The sequence below is a fragment of the Scyliorhinus canicula genome, chromosome 16 (assembly GCF_902713615.1).
Source record: "Scyliorhinus canicula chromosome 16, sScyCan1.1, whole genome shotgun sequence".
Classification (NCBI taxonomy): Eukaryota; Metazoa; Chordata; class Chondrichthyes; order Carcharhiniformes; family Scyliorhinidae; genus Scyliorhinus; species Scyliorhinus canicula.
The window spans coordinates 80,007,754-80,032,442 of NC_052161.1; the positions used below are offsets into that span (position 1 = coordinate 80,007,754).

Genomic DNA, 24,689 nt, shown 5'->3' on the forward strand with positions numbered 1-24,689 from the left:
ACATCCTTGTCCCCTTTCCTACCTATGTCGTTAGTGCCAATGTGGACTACGACTTGGGGCTGCTCCCCCTCCCCCTTAAGGACCCGGAAAACACGATCCGAGACATCACGTACCCTTGCACCTGGGAGGCAACATACCAAACGTGAGTCTCTCTCGCTCCCACAAAATCTCCTATCTGTGCCCCTGACTATTGAGTCCCCAATTACTAATGTTCTACTCCTTTCCCCCCTTCCCTTCTGAGCAACAGGGACAGACTCCGTGCCAGAGGCCCGTACCCCATGGCTTACCCCTGGTAAGTCGTCCCCCCCACAAGTATCCAAAACGGTATACTTGTTACTCAGGGGAACGACCGCAGGGGGTCCCTGCACTGACTGCTTCTTCCCAGTCCCTCTTACAGTTACCCATCTATCTCCAGTCTTTGGTGTAACTACTTCCCTGAAGCTCCTATCTATGACCCCCTCTGCCTCCCGAATGATCCGAAGTTCATCCAGCTCAAGCTCCAGGTCCCTAACACGGTTTTTGAGGAGCTGGAGTTGGGTGCACTTCCCACAGATGAAATCAGCAGGGACACTGACGGCGTCCCTCACCTCAAACATTCTGCAGGAGGAGCATTGTACTGCCTTCCCTGACATCCCCTCTAGATTAAAAAAAACAAGAAAAAGAAAAAGAAAGGAAGAGCTTACCTGATATTACCTCAAACCCTGATCCCGCTGAAAGGTAAGCAAATTTAAAGGCACTCACTCACCTTCACGACAGGCCCCTGCTCCCGCTTCCCAACCACCGTGGGGTGGGGGGGTTGGTTAGAGGAGGAGGTAGGGTGGGAAACACTCACAAAGTGTTTCGGGTTTAACTGTCACTTGCCAACAGCCCCTCCACAAACCACCTTCAACTTAGGCTGACCGCACTGCACGTATGCAAATTTCCCCAGAACAGCTGATCAGTAGCTCTGCTCTGCTGCCCTCTGCTGATCCTCACTGTCTTCAGGTGATGTCCCGGAGGACTGGAGAACAGCCAATGTTGTTCCTTTGTTTAAGAAGGGTAGCAAGGATAATCCAGGGAACTACAGGCCGGTGAGCCTTACGTCAGTGATAGGGAAATTACTGGTGAGAATTCTTCGAGGCAGGATCTACTCCATTTCAAATGAACATATTAGTGAGAGGCAGCATGGTTTTGTGAAGGGGAGGTGTGTCTCACTAACTTGAGAGAGTTTTTCGACGAGGTCACAAAGATGATTGATGCAGGGAGGGCAGTGGATGGTGTCTATATGGACGTTAGTTAGGCATTTGACAAGGTCCCTCATGGTAGACTGGTACAAAAGGTGAAGTCACACAGGATCAGCGGTGAGCTGGCAAGATGGATACAGAACTGGCTAGGTCTGAGAAGGCAGAGAGTAGCAATGGAAGGGTGTGTTTCTAATTGGAGGGCTGTGACTAGTGGTGTTCCACAGGGATCAGTGCTGGGACTTTTGCTGTTCGTAGTATATATAAATGATTTGGAGGAAAATATAACTGGTCTGATTAGTAAGTTTGTAGATGACACAAAGGTTGGTGGAATTGCAGATAGCGATGAGGACTGTCAGAGGATACAGCAGGATTTAGATCGTTTTGAGACTTGGGCGGAGAGATGGCAGATGGAGTTTAATCCGGACAAATGTGAGGTAATGCATTTTGGAAGGTCTAATGCAGGTAGGGAATATACAGTGAATGGTAGAACCCTCAAGAGTATTGACACTCAGAGAGATCTAGGTGTACAGGTCCACAGGTCACTGAAAGGGGCAACACAAGTGGAGAAGGTAGTCAAGAAGACATATGGCATGCTTGCCTTCATTGGCCGAGACATTTTGTATAAGAACTGGCAAGTCATGTTGCAGCTGTAGAGAACCTTAGTTAGGCCACACTTGGAGGTTCAATTCTACCAGAAGGATGTGGAGGCTTTAGAGAGGGTGCAGAAGAGATTTACCAGGATGTCGCCTGGTATGAAGGGCATTAGCTATGAGGAGCTATTGAATAAAGTCCGTTTGTTCTCACTGGAACGACGGAGGTTGAGGGGTGACCTGATAGAGATCTACAAAATTATGAGGGGCACAGACATAGTGGATAGTCAGAGGCTTTTCCCCAGGGTAGAGGGGTCAATTACTAGGGGGCATAGGCTTAAGGTGCAAGGCGCTAGGTTGAGAGGAATGAAATCGCTTATTGTCACAAGTAGGCTTCAAATGAAGTTACTGTGAAAAGCCCCTAGTCGCCACATTCCGGCGCCTGTTCGGGGAGGCTGATATGGGAATTGAACCGTGCTGCTGGCCTGCCTTGGTCGGCTCTCAAAGCCGGTGATTTAGCCCAGTGCTAAATCAGCCCCCTGGGATGTACGAGGAGATGTACGAGGCAAGTTTTTTACACAGAGGGTAGTGGGTGCCTGGAACTCGCTGCCGGAGGAGGTGGTGGAAGCAGGGACGATAGTGTAATTTAAGGGGCATCTTGACAAATAGATGAATAGGATGGGAGTAGAGGGATACGGACCCAGGAAGTGTAGAAGATTTTAGTTTAGACGGGCAGCATGGTCGGCACAGGCTTGGAGGGCTGAAGGGCCTGTTCCTGTGCTGTACTTTTCTTTGTTCTTTGTTCTTTGTTCACATTTTGGGTGAAATCTTGCCTTTAAATGCTAGCTGATCAGTTTTCCTTATTGAAGCTCACGGAACCATGTGGTTCTGCGTATGCGCATCGATGAATGGGCAAGCATGCGCAGTGTGCCCGCATTTTTTTAGATGCTTACGGCCGTCATTTTGAAGGCCACTCGCAGTCGGCAGTGTTAAAAGCCGGCTGCTGCGGCTGTGCACGCGGATTTTCACAATCGGGAGTGCCGCGACAGATGGCTCCGCGACCCTCCCGACACCCGTCGACAACCCACCCGCAGGTCACGTCCCCAACTTTGAAAATGTCTGCCGTATACCCTTCAAGGGATCCACTTGATCCCAGCTGCCTATGCATGTCATATGCCTCCTTCTTCCTTTTGACTATGGCCTCAATAGCCCGAGTTATCCAAGGTTCCCTCCTTCCACCAGGAGGGATGTGCTCACCCTGAACCCTAGTTAACACGCTTTTGTAAGACTCCCACTTACCAACTGTTCCCTTGCCTGTAAATAGGCATCCCCAATCAACTTTTGAAAGTTCCCGCCTAATATCATCACTGTTGTGTTATGTACTCTGGGATAACACAGGCTGCAACTGGATGCAGCTTTAACCAAAAGATACTCCAGACCTTGAAGTTAGTTCAATCTGATTTATTGTACCAGTAGCAGAGTTAGCACAGTTCTCTATGAGTTCGACTTTCTGCTAACCTAGGTGTGGTTACTCTGTCTGACTGAACCAAACTAGCTCTTAGCCACATGCTGGAGGCGTGATACTGTACATACACCCTGACTCACTCTGTGGATGTTCATCAGTGGAAAGAGGCGGACTGTGAGCACCTTCAGCCTTTTATAGTGAGATACCACCCCTGGGTGTCCTGCCTGTTCATTGGTCATGTCCTGTTCTCTTTGTTCATTAGCTGCCTGTCTGTGCCTGTCTGTATATCATTATCTGCATGTCTGCATATCATGACATCTCCCCTTTTTAAAAATGTTTTGTTGGCATATGGGAACGTACTTATATATGGTGGCATATATTAACATAGTTACAAGCGGTGGCATATGCAAACGCACGTACATGTGAAGACAGCTGTCTAATGTGAGAAAACAGAACATAGCAAACTAAACAAATGTTCATAAGTCCAGTCTCTGGGGCTGGCGTCTGATCCTTGTCGGCCGCCGGAGAGGAGCTGGTGGGGATGACGGCGCCTTGACAGGTGGGATGGAAGTCTGACTGGTGGCCTCGTAGTTCGAGGTATCAGGAGTTGGCAAAACAATGGACGGAAATAGAGAAGAAAGCGGTTGCGGGCAGGCAACTTTGCGCAGTGCCCGTCTGTTTCGTCGCACAACAGAACCATCAGCCATACGCACAACATATGAGCGGGGCGCAGCCTGTCAAACAACAACAGCTGGAGCAGACCAGCCACCATCCGGTATTTAGAATTTAGAACAGTACAGCACAGAACAGGCCCTTCGGCCCTCGATGTTGTGCCGAGCAATGATCACCCTACTCAAACTCACGTATCCACCCTATACCCGTAACCCAACAACTCCCCCTTAACCTTACTTTTTAGGACACTACGGGCAATTTAGCATGGCCAATCCACCTAACCCGCACATCTTTGGACTGTGGGAGGAAACCGGAGCACCCGGAGGAAACCCACGCACACACGGGGAGGACGTGCAGACTCCGCACAGACAGTGACCCAGCCGGGAATCGAACCTGGGACCCTGGAGCTGTGAAGCATTGATGCTAACCACTATGCTACCGTGCTACCGTATCTTGATCCTGACAGTGTTAGCCGGGGGTAACACGGGCAAATCGGTGGCATGAGCATCATAGCCCTGCTTTTGCTGGTTTTGGAGTTGCTGCACCTTCTGCAGCACCGGGAGGTGATCCAGGTTGGGCAAGTGTACGGCTGGAAGTGTCGTCCGCAGGTCCCTGTTAATCAGGAGTTGAGCCAGCGACATGCCAGTGGACAGTGAGGTTGCCCTGTAAGCAAGAAGCGTGGGGTAGATGTCAGAAGCAGCCTTGCAGATGAGCTGTTTCACAATGTGCACCCGTTTTTCAACCTTCCCATTGGACTGCGGACAGTGTGGGCTGGAAGTGACATGTTTGAAATGGTATGACTTGGCAAACATAGACCACCCGTGGCTGTTAAAGCACGGGCTATTGTCACTCATGACAGTGTGTGGGATACCATGCCTGGCGAACGTCTCCTTACAAACCTTGATGATGGTCCGAGATGTGAGATCTGAGTGCTTCACGACTTCACGGTAATTGGAGAAATAGTCAATAATCAACACGTTGTCACGACCATTCGTACGAAAGAGGTCGATGCCAACCTTGGACCACGGAGAGGTCTCGATTTCATGCTGCTGGAGCGTCTCCTTGCTCTGCGTTGGTTGGAAACGTTGACAGGTCGCACAGTTGAGGACCAGGTTTGAGATGTCCTGGCTAATACCGGGCCAGAAGACAGCCTGCCTGGCTCTGAGTCTGCACTTCTCGACGCCCGGATGTCCCTCATGGATTTGGCGGAGAACCAGGCTCTGGAGACTGAGTGGAATGACAATCCGGTCCAGCTTGAGGGAGATACCATCAATCACCGTCAGATCGTCCTTTGCATTGTAAGATTGAGGGCACTGCCCTTTCTGCCAGCCATTGGCGAGGTGGTGTATGACACACTGCAAGAGGGGGTCTTTGGCTGTCCCCTCACGGATGCGAACCATCTTCTCATCAGACGCTGGGAGGGTGCTGGCATACATCTGCACCTGTGATTCAATCTGCTGGGTGATTTCCAGCGGTTCACTAGGCAATGTGATGGAGCGGTGCAATGCATCAGTGTTGATGAGCTCCTTACCAAGCGTGTAGACTAAATCAAAGTGGTACCTTCTGAGTTTGAGGAGGATGCGCTGCAACCGAGGCGTCATGTCGTTCAGGTCCTTGTGGATAATCTGGACCAGAGGCCTATGATCCGTCTCGACAGTGAATGTCGGCAGGCCGTAGACATAGTCGTGAAACTTGAGAATGCCAGTGAGAAGACCCAGGCATTCCTTCTCTATTTGCACATACCTTGTTTCGGTGGGCATCATGGCGCTCGATGTGTAGGCTACCAGTCCCTAGGATGAAGTGTCATCGCGTTGAAGCAGCACCGCACCGATGCAATCCTGGCTCGCATCTGTAGAGATCTTCGTCACCCTGTCTGGGTCAAAAAATGCCAAGACGGGTGCAGTGGTGAGCTTGGCTTTCATCTTCAACCACTCTGCCTGATGTGCTGTCTTCCACTCAACGGTAGTTAACTTTTTCACCAGGTTTCGTAGGGCCGTGGTGTGTGAGGCCAGTTTTGGGATGAACTTGTCCAGGAAATTGACATGCCAAGGAAGCGCAACACCGCCTTCTTGTCTTCAGGGATCTTCATGGCTTCGATGGCCTTGACATTGTCTGTGTCTGGGCGCATGCCCAGCTGAGAGATCTGGTCACCTAGGAACTTGAGTGTCGACATGCCAAAGCAACATTTGGACCTGTTCAGCTTCAGGCCATTGGCATGGACACGGCGGAATACCTCCTGGAGACGGGAAACATGCCCTTCAGGGGTCATGGGCCATATGATGATATCTCCATGTACACACAAACCCCTTCAATGCCCTCCATCATCTGCTCCATGATGGAGCAACAGGTGAATAAGAAGGCAAATGGAGTTTTGCTCTTCATTGCTCGAGGGATGGTGTTTAAGGCTAGGGAAGTTATGCGGCAATTGTGTAAGGTGTTAGTGAGGCCACACCTGGAGTATTGTGTTCAGTTTTGGTCTCCTTACTTGAGAAAGGACGTACTGGCACTGGAGGGTGTGCAGAGGTTCACTAGGTTAATCCCAGAGCTGAAGGGGTTGGATTACGAGGAGAGGTTGAGTAGACTGGGACTGTACTAGTTGGAATTTAGAAAGATGAGGGGGGATCTTATAGAAACATACAAAATTATGAAGGGAATAGATAGGATAGATGCGGGCAGGTTTTTTCCACTAGTGGGTGAAAGCAGAACCAGGGGGCATAGCCTCAAAATAAGGGGAAGTAGATTTAGGACTGAGTTTAAGAGGAACTTCTTCACCCAAAGGGTTGTGAATCTATGCAATTCCTTGCCCAGTGAAGCAGTTGAGGCTCCTTCATTAAATTCTTTTCAGATAAAGGTAAATCGTTTTTTGAAGAATAAAGGGATTAAGGGTTATGGTGTTCGGGCGAGAAAGTGGAACTGAGTCCACAAAAGATCAGCCATGATCTCACTGAATGGTGGAGCAGGCTCGAGGGGCCAGATGGCCTACTCCTGCTCCTAATTCTTATGTTATTATGTTCTAAGTGTTTGCATCACGACCGGAGGAGGTATATGGATGAGGAGGTGAAAAAATCCATCTTAGGTGCTTGTGAACTGGTGCCTGAAGCCTACAGACAAAGGTTTAGAAATTTAAGGAAAGAATTTGGTCAAACATACATGGAGTTTGAAAGGATCAAACAGAGTAATTTTGACAGCTGGATAAGGGCTTTGAAAATGGACCAAATGAAGAAGCACTCAGAGAAATTAAGCTTTTGGTGGAGTTTGAAAATTCAACTCCTGTGTAGTGAGAACTCATGCAGCAGAGCAGAGCATTAAAACTGCGAGATTAGCAGCAGAAATGGCAGATGATTATGAATTAGTTCATAAATCAAAGCTTAGTTTCCAATATCAGTTTCAGCCTGTGAAGGATAGAAACTGGGGACATGAGAAATACTCAAGTGGTAAAGGTAAAGGTGATCTGATGGGAGATAATAAGGTGAGTTTACCTCAGACTAAAAAAGAAATCCAGGAGGGTGGAAAAGAGATGAAAATTTCAAATGTTTTCACTGTGATAAACTAGACTATGTAAAGTCACAATGTTGGTGGTTGAAGAAAAGCACTGGGAAGGCTGATGTGGTAAAACAGGATAAGACAGTGGGGTTTGTGAAAGTGGTAAAGGAAAGCCCAAGAGAAGCGAAGAAGGTGCAAAAGATTGTACAGCCTGATCAAGAGGTAATTGGTCAGAAGGTGCCAGACCTCTTTAAAGAATTTACTTGTGTGGGTAAAGTTTACTCATGTGTATCAGGAGGAACAGATAAAGAAGTCACATTTTTAAGAGATGGGGAGCTAGTCAATCCTTAATGGTAAGAGATGAGGATTTATGCAGTTTGGGAAGAATGGTGCAAGAAAAGATGGTAATATGTGGAATTCAGGGTGAGAGGAGTCGTGTTCCATCATATAAGGTAAGACTGGAAAGTCCAGTGAAGAGTGGTGAAGTGGTTGTAGGAGTAATAGAGAAACTATCTTGCCCAGGAATACAATTTATATTGAGTAATGATATAGCAGGATTGCAGGTGGGAGTGATGCCTACTGTGGTTGATAAGGCAGTGGAAAATCAGACAACTGAAGTGTTGAAGGACGAATATCTTGGGATTTTTCTGGATTATGTAGTAACAAGGTCGCAAAGTCACAGGTTAAGACAAGAGAAGAAATAAAGAGTGAAGATGAAGTTGAAGTGCAATTATCAGAAACAATCTTTGATCAGATGGTTGAAAATGAACAAGAACAGGTGGAGGGTGAGGCAGATATTTTTAGTTCAGGAAAATTGACGGAGTTACAATAGAATGATATAGAAATAAAACGGATGTATCAGAAAGCATATACTGAAGAGGAATCTGAGTGTATACCAGAGTGTTATTACCGTAAAAGTGATGTCTTGATGAGAAAATAGAGACCTTTACATATGCAGGCGGATGAAAAGTGGGCAAAAGTTCATCAAGTAGGGTATAGAAAGGAGATGTTGCGAGTTGCACGTGAGGTACCAGTGGGAGGTCATTTGGGAATAAAGAAAACTCAAGCTAAGAGAAAAAAACATTTTTATTGGCCTGGACTACATAAAGATATAGTTAGATTTTGTTGATCATGTCGCACATGTCAAGTAATAGGGAAACCTCAAGCAGTGATAAAACCAGTGCCCTTAATACCCATTCCAGCATTTGCAAGGGTCCTAATTGATTGCGTAGGACCGCTTCCTAAAACGAAAAGTCGGAATCAATATCTTTTGACTATAATGGATGTGTCTACTAGGTTTCCAGAGGCCATTCCAGTGCACAATATTACAGCTAAAAAGTTTGTGGAGGTGTTACTTAAATTCTTCACTAGATATGGACTACCCACAGAAATACAATCGGATCAAGGATCGAATTTTACCTCAAGGTTATTCAAACAAGTTGTGGCTAGCTAAGGAATAAAACAATGCAAATCAACTGCGTACCATCCAGAATTGCAGGGAGCGTTGGAAAGGTGGCATCAGACATTAAAGAGAATGTTGAGGGCTTATCAAGGATAGTTTCATGGCTGCAGAAAGGCAGTTTGAGGGGGATCTACCTACTGAGGTAATATGAGCTGAAGTTAGAAATAGGAAAGAAGCGGTCATGTTGTTCGGAGTTTTCTATAGTCCCCCAAATAGTAATAGAGATGTGGAGGAAGAAATTGCGAAACAGGTTATGGATAGGTGTGAAGGTCTCAAGGTAGTTGTCATGGGTGACTTTAACTTTCCAAATATTGATTGGAACCTCAGTTCAGATGGGGCAGTTTTTGCACAGTGTGTGCAGGAGGGCTTCCTGACACAATATGTGGATAGACCAACAAGAGGTGGGGCCACATTGGATTTGGTACTGGGTAATGAACCGAGCCAAGTGTTAGATTTGTTTGTGGGAGAGCACTTTGGAGATAGTGGCCACAATGGAGAGGGATAGGGCCATATGGCAGGGCAAGGTTTATAATTGGGGGAGGGGTAATTATGATGCGATTAGGCAAGAATTAAGAAAGCAAAAGATGGGAACAGAAACTGTCAGGGAAAGGCACAAATAAAAAGTGGAGCATGTTCAAGGAACAAATACTACGTGTCCTTGACAGGTATATCTTTGTCAGGCAGGGTGAGGTTAGGCAATGGTCATGTGAGGGAACCATGGTTTACAAAAGAGGTTGAATGTCTTGTCAAGAGGAAAAAGGAAGTGTATGTATGGATGAGAAAACAAGGTTCAGTTGGGTTGCTTGAGGGTTACAAGGTAGCAAGGAATGAGCTGAAAAAAGGCTTCAGAGAGCTCGGAGGGGGCTTGGCGGGTCGGATCAAGGAAAACCCCAAGGCTTTTTACTCTTATGTGAGGGGCAGCGCGGTAGCATTGTGGATAGCGCAATTGCTTCACAGCTCCAGGGTCCCGGCTTCGATTCCGGTTTGGGTCACTGTCTGTGCGGAGTCTGCACATCCTCCCCGTGTGTGTGTGGGTTTCCTCCGGGAGCTCCGGTTTCCTCCCACAGGCCAAAGATGTGCAGTTTAGGTGGATTGGCCATGATAAATTGCCATAAGTGTCCAAAATTGCCCTTAGTGTTGTGTGGGGTTATGGCGATAGGGTGGAGGCGTTGACCTTGGGTAGGCTGCTCTTTCCAAGAGCCGGGCAGACTTGATGGGCTGAATGGCCTCCTTCTGCACTGTAAATTCTATGATCTATAATTAAAAGAATGCCCAGGGCGAGGTTAGGGCCGGTCAATGAATACGTTGAATACTTTTCTTCAGTGTTCACCAAGGAGAGGGGCCATGTTTTTGAGGATGAGAGTGTGATACAGGCAGGTAGGCTGGAGGGGGTAGATGTTCTGAGGAAAGATGCAATTTTGAAAAACCTTAGGGTCGATAAGTCGCCTGGGCCAGATGGGATATATCCTAGGATTCTTTGGGAGGCAAGGTATGAGATTGCAGAACCTTTGGCTTTGATCTTTGGGTCCTCACTGTCCACGGGAATAGGACTGGAGAGTGGCGAATGTAGTTCCTCTGTTCAAGAAAGGGAATAGGAATGACCCTGGTAATCATAGGCCCGTTAGTCTTACTTCAGTAGTCAATTATTTAATGGAAAAGGTCCTGAAGGATAGGATTTATGACCATTTGGAAAGATGCAGCTTAATGCAGGATAGTCAACGCAGATTTGTGAAGGGTAAGTCTTGCCTCACAAATTTGATTGAATTCTTTGAGGAGGTAATTAAGTGTGTAGATGAAGGTAGAGCAGTTGATGTTGTATACATGGATTTTAGTAAGGCGTTTGTCAAGGTTCCCCATGGTCGGCTCATGAAGAAAGTCAGGAGGTGTGGGATAGAGGGAAATTTGGCCAATTGGATAAGTAACTGGCTATCACATAGAAGACAGAGAGTTGTGATGGATGGAAATTTTTTAGGCTGGAGACCACTTACCAGCGGTGTACCACAGGGATCAGTGCTGGGTCCTCTGCTATTTGTGATTTTTGTAGTAAATTTGCTGATGACACCAAGATTGGTGTAGTGGATAAGGTGGAGGGCTGTTGTAGGCTGAGAAGTGACTTAATAGAGGTTATAAAATGATGAGGGGGATAGGTAGAGTGGACGTTCAGAGACTATTTCCTTGGGTGGATGTAGCTGTTGCAAGCGAGCATAACTATAAAGTTCAGGGTGGGAGATATAGGAGGGATGTCTGAGGTAGGTTCTTTACTCAGAGAGCGGTTAGGGTGTGGAATGGACTGCCTGCTGTGATAGAGGAGTCGGACACTTTAGGAACTTTCAAGCGGTTATTGGATAGGCACATGGAGCACACCAGAATGACAGGGAGTGGGATAGCTTGATCGTGGTTTCGGACAAGGCTCGGCACAACATTGAGGGCTGAAGGGCCTGTTCTGTGCTGTACAGATTATCAAGATTGTCAAGATTATCCAGAGAATTGGGATAAAGGAATTCCATTCGTACTGTTTGCAATTAGGGATGCACCTAATGAGTCAACCAAATTCAGTCCTTTTGAACTAATTTTTGGTCATGAGGTAAGAGGACCACTTAAATTCCTAAAGACAAAATTGGTGTACGAGAAATCGGAAATTACATTATTGGATTACGTGTCAAATTTTAGGGAATGATTAAATAGAGCAGGTGAATTGGCTGGACAACATTTAAAAGTTGCACAAAATGTGATGAAACGGGTAGCGGACAAGAAATCCAAAGGTCGTAGTTTTGCCAGTGGAGATTGTTTTAATGTATTACCAGTGGTAGATGAACCTTTAAAAGCATGGTTTTGTGGACCTTATCAGATTGAAAGGAAATTAAGTGAGGTGAATTATGTGGTAAAAACGGCAAATAGAGGGAAGACTCACTGAGTGTGCCATGTGAATATGCTTAAAAGGTACTTTGAAAGGGAAGGAGAGAAAAAGGAGGAGGTTTTAATGATTCTAACTCAAAGTGACGAACCAAATCCAGATGACTGTGACTGTGACATACCTCAAATTAAATTGGAAAATGAGGATGTTCTTAAAAATTTGGATAAAGAATTATTGATATCACATGGGCAAGTTTTTGGAGATAAATTGGAAAGTACTAAAATGGCTATACATGATGGAGATGTGGGAAATGCTGTTCCAATAAAACAACATCCATATGGACTTAACCCTTTAAAATTATCACAGGTTAACAAAGAGATTGAGAGTATGCTTAAAAATGGCATAATTGAAGTGAGTTGCAGCCAATGGAGCTCACCCATAGTGATGATGCCTAAACCAGACGGTACCCAACGGTTGTGTGTGGACTATAAAAAAGTTAATGCAGTTACAAGAACAGACTCTTATCCTATCCCACGTTTGGAGGATTGCATTGAGAAAGTGGGACAATCAGCTTTTATTTCCAAACTGGATTTACTTAAAGGTTTATCCGAAAGGGTGGAGGAGATTTCAGATTTTGTGACTCCAGATGGTATATAACAATTCAAAGTTATGCCATTTGGCATGAAAAACGTCCCAGCAACAATTCAATGGTTAACTAACAAAGTCATTTCAGGATTACCCAATTTGCAGTGTACAAGACATCGCTTTCCTTGACTATACAAACGGACAATGTCGAATGGTCACATGGGATATGAAGACAACAGTTATTGAGGAGTTTCCAATACCCTCGACACAATGGGAAATAATGCAATTTCTTGGCATGAATGGATTTGATCGAACATTTGTGCAAAGTTTTTGTAGCGACGCTGCTCCACTGATGGACTTGCTGAAGAAAAGTCAAAATTTCAGTGGACAGCGGAGTTTGAACATGCATTTGACTGCCTGAAAGTTATGATAACCAATGCTCCTGTGTTGGAGAATTACAAGGGACTCTGTGATCAGATTGAACTCAAATATCTGACTTTAAAGAGAAATGCCGTGGCGCAGAGAAATGGACGGATCATGCAGAGACCTTCTTGTTCAAAGAGACTGTCAATCAAGAGGGATTCCAGTTGGAGGAAGAACAAAATAGACGATATTGTTATACCTGTTTGCGTGTGTTGTCTTTTGAAATGAAAAAGTATATTTACTGTGTGCATTTCTTAAAGGATAGTGAAAAGGTGAAAAATGAAACCATCTTGAAGTTGATGGTTTATTTATTTTTTCTTGGGGGGAGGTGTCATGAGAATGTCACTTTAAGAAATGTTTGGCTGCTCATGTTACTGCAGTGATGTCAGAGTGTGGGTGGAGCTAAGCTCTGGCTCTGCTTTTTAGTTTCACTTTGAGAAAAGCTTGGGTGTGTCTGTATTTTTCGGTTTTGTTTCAGTGTTGGAGCTGCAATCAGACGCAAGAGGTGTAATGTTGCTCTCTCTGCCATCAAAAGACCATCTCTTGATCATGTAGTGAATTCAGAATTATAAATGTTCTCAGTAGTGAAGTTAAACTTGATGTGCTTCTGTTAAAAGGTGTTTCTTTTGTCTTCTGGATGTTGATTCGGAATTTATTAAGGGTTACTTAGTGTTGTATTCTTTGGGGGTTGTATTTCAATTAATGGTTGCTAAGATGTTCACTGTATTTTTTAAAAAGGTTAACTTGAGTTCATAGAATAAACATTGCTTTGCTTTAGAAAATACTTATCGGTTTCTGCTGTACCACACCTGTAGAGTGGGCCGTGTGCTCCCCATAGCACAATCTATTACAAGTTGTGGGTCAGGTGAACTCCATGGTACACTTTGGGGTTCTCTAAACCCTGGCCCATAACACTATCCATGAACCAGTTTCTTATCCACTCCCAGAGTTTACATGCAACCTCCAATTCTTTGATTTGAAGTTTCACATTTTTAGCTCAAATTTTGCAAAACCCTTTTGGAATCTCCATAACATCCAGTTAACATAATTGATAATTGTGTATTCCAGGTACCAACTTGTGGTGATTGTACTGACATATCTGATGCCTTTGATGGTGATGGGAGTCACATATACGAAAGTGGGAATCACACTGTGGGCCAGTGAGATACCCGGAGATTCAACACAGAGATATCGTGAACACCTGAATGCAAAAAGAAAGGTCTGTAGCAAAAAAAAAATAGTATCAGCAATTTTAATCGAAGACAAGGACAATGTTCCCTGACAAATGCTTGAGAACATGAAAAAGCACATCTCGGCCAATGGGATTAATTTATTTAAACCCACTGTCACTTAAGGTGACTGCAAATTTATTGTGAACTATTCCTGTTGACGTGGAGCAGATGCTTTATCATGTGGGGCATTCTGGAACGAGAGGTCATACATAGTCTTAGGATAAGAGGTAGCAAATTTAAAACAGAGTTGAGGTGAAACTACTTCTCCCAAAGGGTTGTGAATCTGTGGAAGTTCCTACCCCAGATTGCAGTGGATGCTGGGACAGTGAGTAAATTTAAGGAGGAATTAGAAAGATTTTTAATTGGTAATGGGTTGAAGGGGCAGGACGGTAGAGTTAAGGCCAGGATGAGATCAGTCATGATCAAATTGCGGAACAGATTGGCTGGGCCAAATGACCTAATTCTGTACCTTTATCCTATTATTCTTTGAATATCGTCTCTAATTGTTTAAGGACATGGCTAGAGAGGGTGACATGGCAAAGCTGGTATCGGTGGGGCAGCTCCTACGCTTGGGTAAATATATTGACAATGACCCATAACTTTCTGCATGATAAATCACTGGTGCGTTCGCGCATATACAGGCGTGACGACCTGGAAATGCGGCCATTCACGCAAGCGCACTGGAAGTGCACGGACCTTAAATTCCCGCCCGTTTTTTCTTTGACTGCTTGAAGCCCTGCGCTGCACTGGGGCAGCTGAATTAAAAATTTGGGCCACTTACCGGGATATTTGGGTGAGATTTTGCACCTTTTTATTTACTCTGAAATGCTTCAGTCAAGTAGACACAGGAGACATCGGGAGACATTTTTATATTATTGGTGTTTAGTGTTTATAAATATGTTTACAATGCAAATAAAATGAAAGATATATATATTTTCAAACTTTGGTTTGTCATGAGGCTGTTAATTCCATTAAAGGGGGAACTTTACTGAATAAAGTGAGTTTGAAGTCTTAGAAGGTGCAAGAATGTTATTTTTAAACTTTGGTTTGTCGTGAGGATGTTAATTCCATTGAAGGAACTATAATGGATAGAATCGCTCACTACAGGTATGATTGTCCACCTAAGATACTCACTGTTACTGGTCACAAGTTCTTTGGGTCCTTGAGTGGTTGATGATCCCGATCCTAGAGCCAAATCTTCAATCACTCACTCGGCAGGAGTTTCCAAAAGCTCGTATCATTCCTTGGATGCTAAGTTGCGGGTATTCCTTTCTCAGGCACCTTTTCTGGGTCTCCTCTTGCCTTGGATGTTCTCAAATAATTGTGACTTTTCAATCAGGAAGTTCCCCCAAGTAGGTCTATTCTGAGCAAAGGTTTCCTAGGAATTGATGTCTGTTTACCATTTCTTGAGGTTAGCTTACAAGGTGCCTTTGTCCTCCTCTTGTTCGGGATCCTTCCTAGAATTGGGTGAAGAAGAGTTGCTTTGGCAGTTGGAACTCTGACATCCTAAGCACATGGGCGGCCCAGTGAAGTTGGTTTTGGATGACCATGGCCTCAATACTGGTGCTATTGACTCTTTCAAGGACACTATCTTTAGCACACCTATCCTCCCAGCTGATTCAGAACTAAAGTACATTCGGATTTTGCATTGTATTTTAAGGTGAGTTGCTTACGAGTCTCACTGACTTAATATTCATCCTTAGAAGCCTCAGTGATTACCTCAAATGATTTCACAAAGTTTAATGCCTTACTTGATATATGCAAGTCTCCTGTAAGCAAATGTGAACTATCTGTCTGGCCGGTATTGCAGCAAATCAATCACCCTCCCCTAAGAGTGTAGTGCCAAAGGACATCCTGAAATGATGTCAGAGTAGATGTGTGCCAGGACACTGCACTTCAGCAGCTGCTGCTTTCGGATGTTGAACCTGTCAATTAACAATTGTCAAAACACTCCCCTTCCCCCTCTCTTCCCTCCTTCACCTTTATAAATTGACGGAACCATTGTGTTTGATGAAAATATATTTTATTGCAAGAAATTTAGAAAAGTTGAGGTAGTTTAATGTCATTGTTCAGCTGATAAAATTAAAGGTTAAGTTAAATGTTAACTGGTTTCTAAGTTTTATATTTATAAAAGTATTTTTGTTAATAATGTTTAAACTTTACAAGCTTTGACAAATGTCTAACTGAAACATCTGAACACAACATTTAATTATGAGATAATTATAAATAAATACAATAATTGAAGTAAACGAGGAGGAAACATATTTAATTCAGTGGCACATTGTTTGCACTGCTCCCTCCAGGGACCTGTTCTCAAATCAGACTTTGGGTGTGACTTGTGGTGGTTGTACATTCTCCCTGTGTCTGTATGGGTTTACCAGAACCATGGAATAGAAATATAGAATTCCTACAGTGCAGAAGGAGACCATTCAGCCCATCAGGTCTGCACCAACTCTCTGAAAGATATCCCTACCTGACTCCACTTCCCTGCCCTATCTCCGGAACCTAACCTGTACATCCTTGGAAACTCTGGGGCAACTTAGCATTGCCAATCCACTTAACTTGCACATCATTGGACTGTGGGAGGAAACCAGATCACCCGGCGGAAACCCACACAGACATGATGGGAGCGTACAAAGCCCACCCAAGGCTGAAATTGAACCCAGGTCCCTGGCGCTGTGATGCAGCAGTGCTAACCATTGTTCCACCGTGTTGCTACCGTTTCCTCCAGGTGCTCCGATTTCTTCCCACAGTCCAAAGATGGGCGGGGTAAATTGCTCCTTAGTGTCCAAAGATTAGGTGGGCTGTGGGGAAAGGATTCTATAAACACTAATCAAAAACGGGGGACAGCGTGAATCCCACCCCACTGCCCCAATGTCGGCTGCGTGTTCTCCGGCACCGTTTGTTCGGGCAGGGGCTGGACTCACACCACACTGGTCGGAGACCATTGGCAGCGGCCCCCTCGGCGATTCTCCGGGCCCCGATGGGCTGAGCGGCCGTCCGTTTTTGGCCAGTCCCACCGGCGAGGGTGTCGCATGGTCCCACATGGTGGGACCTGCCAGGTAAGTCAGTGTGGGCGGCCCTCGGGGGGACACGGTGGGATCCGTCCCCGGGGGGGCCCCCACGGTGGCCTGGCCCACAATCGGGGCCCACCAATCTGTGGGCGGGCCTGTTCCATGGGGGCACTTCTTCCTTCCGCGCTGGCCCCTGTAGGGCTCCGTCATGGCCAGCGTGGAGAAGAGAATCCCCTGCGTATGAGGCAAAATACGACAGTCGGTCTGCGCATGCGCGATATCACAAAGGCCGTTCCGCGCATGCACGACCTCGTGCAGTCCTTTCAGCGCCAGCTGGAGCTGCACCAACCCCACTGGCGTCCACCTAGCCCCCAAGAAAGGTGAGAATTCCTCACATTGCGGGCCCGCTGATGCCGGAGTCATTGGTGCCAGTTTTCCCACCGGCATGGGCACTTAGTCGCCAGAAGGGAGAATCCCAGCCTAGTTGTCTAGCCCACTGAGCTAAGCCAGCCCCCAAGTAGTAATGCCTGTTTAAAAGAAAGAGCATAAAGAACCTGTTAAAATAACTTCTACATACCTTTAAAACATTTGTTCAAATAGTTGCCTGTTGTTTTCTATCTGTTTGAATGCCTGCCCTCAATGGGTGCTCTGAAGCTGGCTGTGTCATGAGGCTGGAGCCTGCGCACACCGGGGCACTGGAGGCCCCGGGCTGCCGAAGAGAAAGGAAGGTTGCTCACTGTAATGATATGTAGACTGACATGTAACTAAGGGGTTAATCAGAATACCCAGCTGTGGCATGACCACTGGAGGCCATTACACAAATCATTATAAAACTAGACATACACTATACCCTCCCTCTCACCCCTGGCAGGGACTGTAGGATTAGCACCAGAATAGTTTAGATCTCAGGCTGGGTCACCACATAGTAATAATAATAATAATAATCACTTATTGTCACGAGTAGGCTTCAATGAAGTTACTGTGAAAATCCCCAGTCACCACATGTTTCGGGAGGCTGGTAGGGGAATTGAACCCGAGCTGCTGGTATTGTTTTGTATTACAAGCCAATGATTTAGCCGACTGTGCTAAACCAGCCCCTACATGATAAGAGCAGTAACAACATGGGGTCGCACGGTAGCATGGTGGTTAGCATAAATGCTTCACAGCTCCAGGGTCCCAGGTTCGATTCCCGGCTGGGTCACTGTCTGTGCGGAGTCTGCACGTCCTCCCCGTGTGTGCGTGGGTTTCCTCCTGGTGCTCCGGTTTCCTCCCACAGTCCAAAGATGTGCGGGTTAGGTGGATTGGCCATGCTAAATTGCCCATAGTGTCCTAAAAAGTAAGGTTAAGGGAGGGGAGGGGAGGGGAGGGGAGGGGAGGGGAGGGGAGGAGGGGGGGGGGGGGGGTTGTTGGGTTATGGGTATAGGGTGGATATGTGGGTTTGAGTAGGGTGATCATTGCTCGGCACAACATCGAGGGCCGAAGGGCCTGTTCTGTGCTGTACTGTTCTATAACATGTGGCCTAGATCCCATATGTACAGTTAGTCATTATCACTGAGTTACTAGAGCTAGATCAGCAGAGTGTCGAACTCATTTATCTAGTTGTTGTTACTGAATAAATCCTTTCAACTTGAAGGACTGGAATGTCTTTCAACATCGTCTATGGTCTGATGCGCTAACAATTGCACACAAAGACTAGAATTGGTACAAGAGGGGCTTTATTACCGTGAGATGTTTATCCTACGACTGCAGCTGGGAGAATGGCAGCTCAGGAGAACTCATGAATATTTATAATGCTCCCTGTGGGAGGAGCTAGCTGGCAGGGTCTACCAACCAACCTGTAATACAGGTACTGCTGTACATCCCCTAATACAGGCACACACATATTTACACAGTGGTGGATCACCACATTCACCCCCTGTTAAGAATGAGTCCGGCGGGGGTGACGTGGAACTATATACATAATCCGTGATTTATTTACAGAGGGGAGGGAAAAAAAATAAGTGTCCATCTTGCAACCCGGTGCCCGTCATAGGTTGAGTCTGACCGGTGGTCTGAAGGTTCGTTGACAGCGACGCAGCAGTGGTGGCGACGTCTGCACAGACGGTGTCGGCGTAAAAACGGCATCGGTGGTGGCGGTGTTGGTGCTGGCCAGTGGCTGGACGACTCCGGGAGCGAGCCAAAATCTTCCATGTCCTCTAGTGTGGGCAGGGGAACGAGGGATGGACCTGGTGGGGCTGATGCTGGGAGCGCCGGGGGAGGGGAGGGTGGCACGTGGGTGGGGAGGTGTGTGGGAGTGGGATCGGCACCCGAGGGAGCCAGGTCCCTGAGCGAGACTGTATCCTGGCGACCGTCGGGGAACTCCACGTAGGCATACTGGGGGTTTGCGTGGAGCAGGCGTATCCTGTCCACCAGAGGGTCCGTCTTGTGGAGTCTGACATGCCTACGCAGTAGGACCGGCCCTGGAACTGCGAGGCAAGTCGGGAGCAACACCCCGGATGTGGACTTCCTAGAGAAGGTAAAAACACGTTCATGGGGTGTGTTGTTAGTAGCGGCGCACAGCAGTGACCGAATGGAGTGGAGTGCATCCGGGAGGACCTGCTGCCAGCGGGAGGCTGGGAGGTTTCTGGACCGTAGGGCCAGCTGGAAGGCCCTCCAAACCGACCCGTTATCCCTCTCTACCTACCCGTTTCCCCGGGGGTTGTAGCTGGTCGTCCTGCTGGAGGCGATACCCCTGCTGAGCAGGAACTGACGCAGCTCATCTCTCATAAATGAGGATCCCCTGTCACTGTGGATATAGTCGGGGAAACCGAACAGAGCGAATATGGAATCGAGGGCCTTGATGACAGTGGCAGAAGTCATATCCGGGCATGGGATGGCGAAGGGGAACCTAGAGAATTCATCCACCATGCTAAGGATATACGTGTTGTGGTCGGTGGAGGGGAAGGGCCCTTTGAAATCCACGCTGAGGCGTTCAAAGGGGTGAGAAACCTTCACCAGGTGCGCGCGGTCTGGCCGGTAGAAGTGCGGCTTGCGCTCCGCACAGACCTGGCAGTCTTTGGTGACTGTCCGTACTTCCTCGACGGAGTAGGGCAGATTGCGGGCTTTGACTAGGTGGTACAACCGAGTGACCCCCGGATGGCAAAGGCTGTCGTGCGGGGCACGGAGCTGGTCCACTTGTGCGCTAGCACATGTACCTCGGGAGAGGGCGTCTGGGGGTTCGTTGAGCTTGCCGGGGCGATACAAGATCTCGTAATTATAGGTGGAGAGCTCGATTCTCCACCGCAAGATTTTATCGTTTTTGATCTTGCCCCGCTGCGTGTTGTTAAACACGAAGGCTACCGACCGTTGGTCAGTGAGGAGAGTGAACCTCCTGCCGGCCAGGTAATGCCTCCAGTGCCGCACCTCCTCAACGATAGCCTGGGCCTTCTTCTCAACAGACGAATGTCGAATTTTGGAGGCATGGAGGATGCGGGAAAAGAATGCCACGGGTCTGCCTGCCTGGTTTAGAGTGGCAGCAAGGGCAACATCTGAAGCGTCGCTCTCAACTTGAAAGGGCAGTGTCTCATCTACTGCGTGCATCCCGGCCTTGGCTATGTCTGAGCGAATACGGGCGAAGGCATGTTGTGCCTCGACCGTGAGGGGAAATTGCGTGGACTGGATAAGTGGGCAGGCCTTGTCCGCGTATTGTGGGACCCACTGGACATAGTAAGAAAAGAACCCAGGCATAGTTTGAGAGCCTTGGGGCAGTGGGGGAGGGGGAGCTCCATGAGGAGGCGCATGCGGTCGGGATCGGGCCCCAGGAGTCCGTTTTGGACTACGTAGCCGAGGATGGCTAAGCGGTCTGTGCTGAATACGCACTTCTCCTTGTTATAAGTGAGGTTGAGGAGAGATGCAGTGTGCATAAATTTGGCAAGGTTGGCGTCATGGTCCTGATGGTCGTGGCCGCAGATGGTGACATTGTCTAAGTACGGAAACGTGGCCCGCAGTCCGTACCGGTCAACCATTTGGTCCATTTCTCGCTGAAATACCGAGACCCCATTAGTGACGCCGAAGGGAACCCTAAGAAATTGATAGAGGTGACCATCCGCCTCGAAGGCAGTGTAGGGACGGTCCGATTTACGGATGGGGAGCTGGTGGTAGGTGGATTTCAGGTCAATCGTTGAGAAGACCCGGTACTGCGCAATCTGATTGACCATATCAGATATGCGAGGGAGGGGGTATGCGTCGAGCTGCGTGTACCGGTTGATGGTCTGGCTGTAGTCCACGACCATCCTGTCTTTCTCCCCAGTTTTAACCACCACCACTTGGGCTCTCCAGGGACTGTTGCTGGCCTCGATAATACCCTCCTGAAGCAGCCGCTGGACCTCGGACCTGATGAAGGTCTTGTCCTGGGTGCTGTACCGTCTGCTCCTGGTGGCGACGGGCTTGCAATCTGCAGTCAGATTGGCATAGAGGGAGGGGGGGTCAACCTTGAGGGTCGTGAGGCCGCAAACGGTGAGTGGAGGTAGAGGCCCGCCGGATTTGAGGGTGAGGCTCTGGAGGTTACATTGGAAATCCAGACCCAGTAATAGTGTAGCACAGAGGTTGGGGAGAATGTACAGGCCGAAACCGCTGAATTCAACGCCTTGTACGGTGAGGTTGACCAGACAGAAACCCCGGATCGAGGCAGAGTGGGATCCGGAAGCCAGTGAGATCCGCTGGTGGGCGGGATGGACCGTGAGGGAGCAGCGCCTTACCGTGTCCGGGTGGATGAAGCTATCGGTGCTCCTATAGTCTAGTAGGCAGTAGGTCACGTGGCCATTGATGAGCACCGTTGTTGAAGCGGTAGCCAGGTTGTGAGGATGGGATTGGTCGAACGTCATGGAGGCGAGTAGCGGCCGATCGTCCGAAGAGTCCGAAGAGTCCGACGAGGAGTGGCAGCGACTCGGGTCCCGTGGTCCAGTCCCGAGGGGAGGACAAAATGACGGCGTCCGAAGTACCTGCGGGGAAGAAGATGGTGGTGCCCATGCAGCGCACGTTGTGGGGGCGGGGCAATCTGGCGATGACCATGGAGCGCATGTTGCGGGGGCGGGGCAAGATGGCGGCACCCACTGGCTGCACATGGACCAGGGGGGAAAGATGGCGGCACCCATGGTGCGCACATTGCGGGGGCGGCGCAAGATGGCGGCCCCCACCGGCCGCACGTGGACCTGGGGGGGAGAAGGTGGTGGCGCCAACTGGTCGCACGTGGCCCCGGGGGCAGCGGACGGTGGCGCCCATTGCGCGATCGACTGAGGAAAAGGGGGGGTCGGGCGCATTAGCGGCAACTGCGCGGGCCTGACAAACCGCTGCAAAGTGTCTTTGTTGCTACAGGATCTACAGGTCGCGGCATGGGCCGGGCAGCACTGGCCGGGGTGCTTCTGCTGGCCGCAGAAGTAGCAGCGGTGACCCCCAGGGTGTGGCGAGCAGTGCAGGCATATTGCGCGGAAGCGGTCCCAGTCGGGGCGGGGGTCGGTTGCGGGGTCCACGAGGGGTAGGATTGTGCGTTACGTGAAGCGACCGTCATGGATTGCACTAAAGTCTTTGTCGCCGCTAGATCGAGCGCGGCCCCTTCCACCAGTTGTTGCCAGATGGGGTCCGATGTAATCCCCGTCACAAATGCATCTCGCATGACGAGATTGGAATGTTCCGTGGCTGTGATGGCCTGGCAGTCGCAGTCCTGTACTAGAGGGATAAGGGCCCGCCAGAAGTCCTCGATCGACTCACCCAGTAGCTGGACGCGAGTGGCGAGTACATGCCTCGCAAACAGAGTGTTCATTGATTGGATGTAATTTTCTTTGAGAAGTTCCATGGTGCGTACGTAGTTCAATGTGTCCTGTATCAGCGGGAACACGCTGGAGCTCAACCTTGAGTAGAGGATTTGAATTTTCTGAGCTTCCGACGGTGCAGGGTCCGCTGAGGTGATGTAGGCCTCGAAGCAAGCCAGCCAGTGATTAAAGTCTTTTCTGGCATTCGGCGATTGCGGATCCAGCTGCAGGCGATCGGGTTTTATTCTGATGTCCATGATGCGGAAAATCTCACGGTAATAAATTGATGCGCTAACAATTGCACACAAAGACTCGAATCGGTACAAGAGAGGCTTTATTACCGTGAGATGTTTATCCTCCGACTGCAGCTGGTAGAATGGCAGCTCAGGAGAACTCATGAATATTTATACTGCTCCCTGTGGGCGGAGCTAGCTGGCAGGGGCTACCGACCAACCTGTAATACAGGTACTGCTGTACATCCCCTAATACAGGCACACATATATTTACACAGTGGTGGATCACCACGTGGTCAGTAGCAACTTATGTTAATCAAACAGCATAACATAACATGGTGCTGGTAGTGGCTGCTGCATCTACACGGTAAATTCAGTAAGTTTAGGGAAACAATCAAGACAGCTATTCGACAATTTTTTTTTCCAGAAGGTGGCGCTGTATCGAGGCGACTCTCTGCGAGCTCTCCCCAACAGATCTACTTTTTACTTAACTTACAATTGTTCTAATCTTTTAAAATATAATTATAAGACTAATATTATTACTAACCTCTCTCTTTTATACATTGTATACCTTGTGTTGCCCTATTATGTATTTTCTTTTATTCCCTTTTCTTTCCATGTACTTAATGTACTTAACTGTTGAGCTGCTCGCAGAAAAATACTTTTCGCTGTACCTCGGCACACGTGACAATAAACAAATAAACAATAGCAGCATCCAGAACGACTCTGTCGAATCCAGGCACGATGGACAAACTACTCATCACCTCAGGACCAACAATAACCTTAGTGTTAACTGGCGCTTGTTTAAACAAAAATTCCAACTGTATGTAGAGGCGTCTGATTTAACAAACACAACTGATGCTCGGAAAATAGCTCTCTTATTGACTACTGCTGGTGATCATGTGTTACAGATCTACAACTCGTTGAACTATACAGATGGGCTGTGCGAGGTCCAGGAAAATGAAATCTTTGAGCGCTACATCTTTAAGAAAAGGATGCAAGGAACAGATGAATCTTTCAACAGTTTTTTCACTAACCTCAGACTGCCAGCCCAATCTTGTAACTTTGGTGCATAACTGACTCGATGATCAGAGACCAGATAGTTTTTGAAATCCACTCTGATCTTCTCAGAGAACAACTACTAAAGCTCAAACACATGTGGCGGGATTCTCTCCGCCCGGGGCCGGGCCGGAGAATCCCAGCGACCGGCGCAAATCGTGCCACGCTGCCTCGACACCGGCATGTGAATCTCTGCAAAGTGGAGAATCTGTGCTATTGGCACCTGCATGGCTGGCACTGCACCGGTCGGGGGCCGCACTACACAGCCGGCCTGCCTATTCTCAGCCCGGGATGGGCCAAGCGGCCGTCGTGAAAACGCCAAGTCCCGCCGGCGCCGGCCACACCTGCTCTTAACGGGACCGCAGGTGGCCTGTGGAGGGGAGGGGTGTCTGATCCCAGGGGAGAGGGCCTCCGATGTGGCCTGCCCCGCGATTGGGGCCCACCAATCGTTGGGCCGGCCTCTCTGGCTGGGGGCCTCATTTATTCCGCGCTGGGCCTTGTAGTCCTGCACCATGTTGCATCGGGGCCGGCGCGTTAAAGTAAGGCACTTTGCATCCGCGTGTTGCCGACGGTGCCACTGCGCATGCGCGGATCCAGCGGCGCCCAGT

General features: G+C 48.1%; 1 protein-coding gene across 1 annotated transcript in view; it reads left to right on the forward strand.

Moving 5' to 3' along the window:
* Positions 1–24,689, forward strand: part of tacr2 (tachykinin receptor 2) — a 214,556-nt gene that overhangs the window by 114,063 nt on the left and 75,804 nt on the right. The window contains exon 3 of the mRNA XM_038773776.1: positions 13,826–13,976. Within this exon, the coding sequence (XP_038629704.1) occupies positions 13,826–13,976 (151 nt within the window). The remainder of the gene's footprint in view (positions 1–13,825; positions 13,977–24,689) is intronic.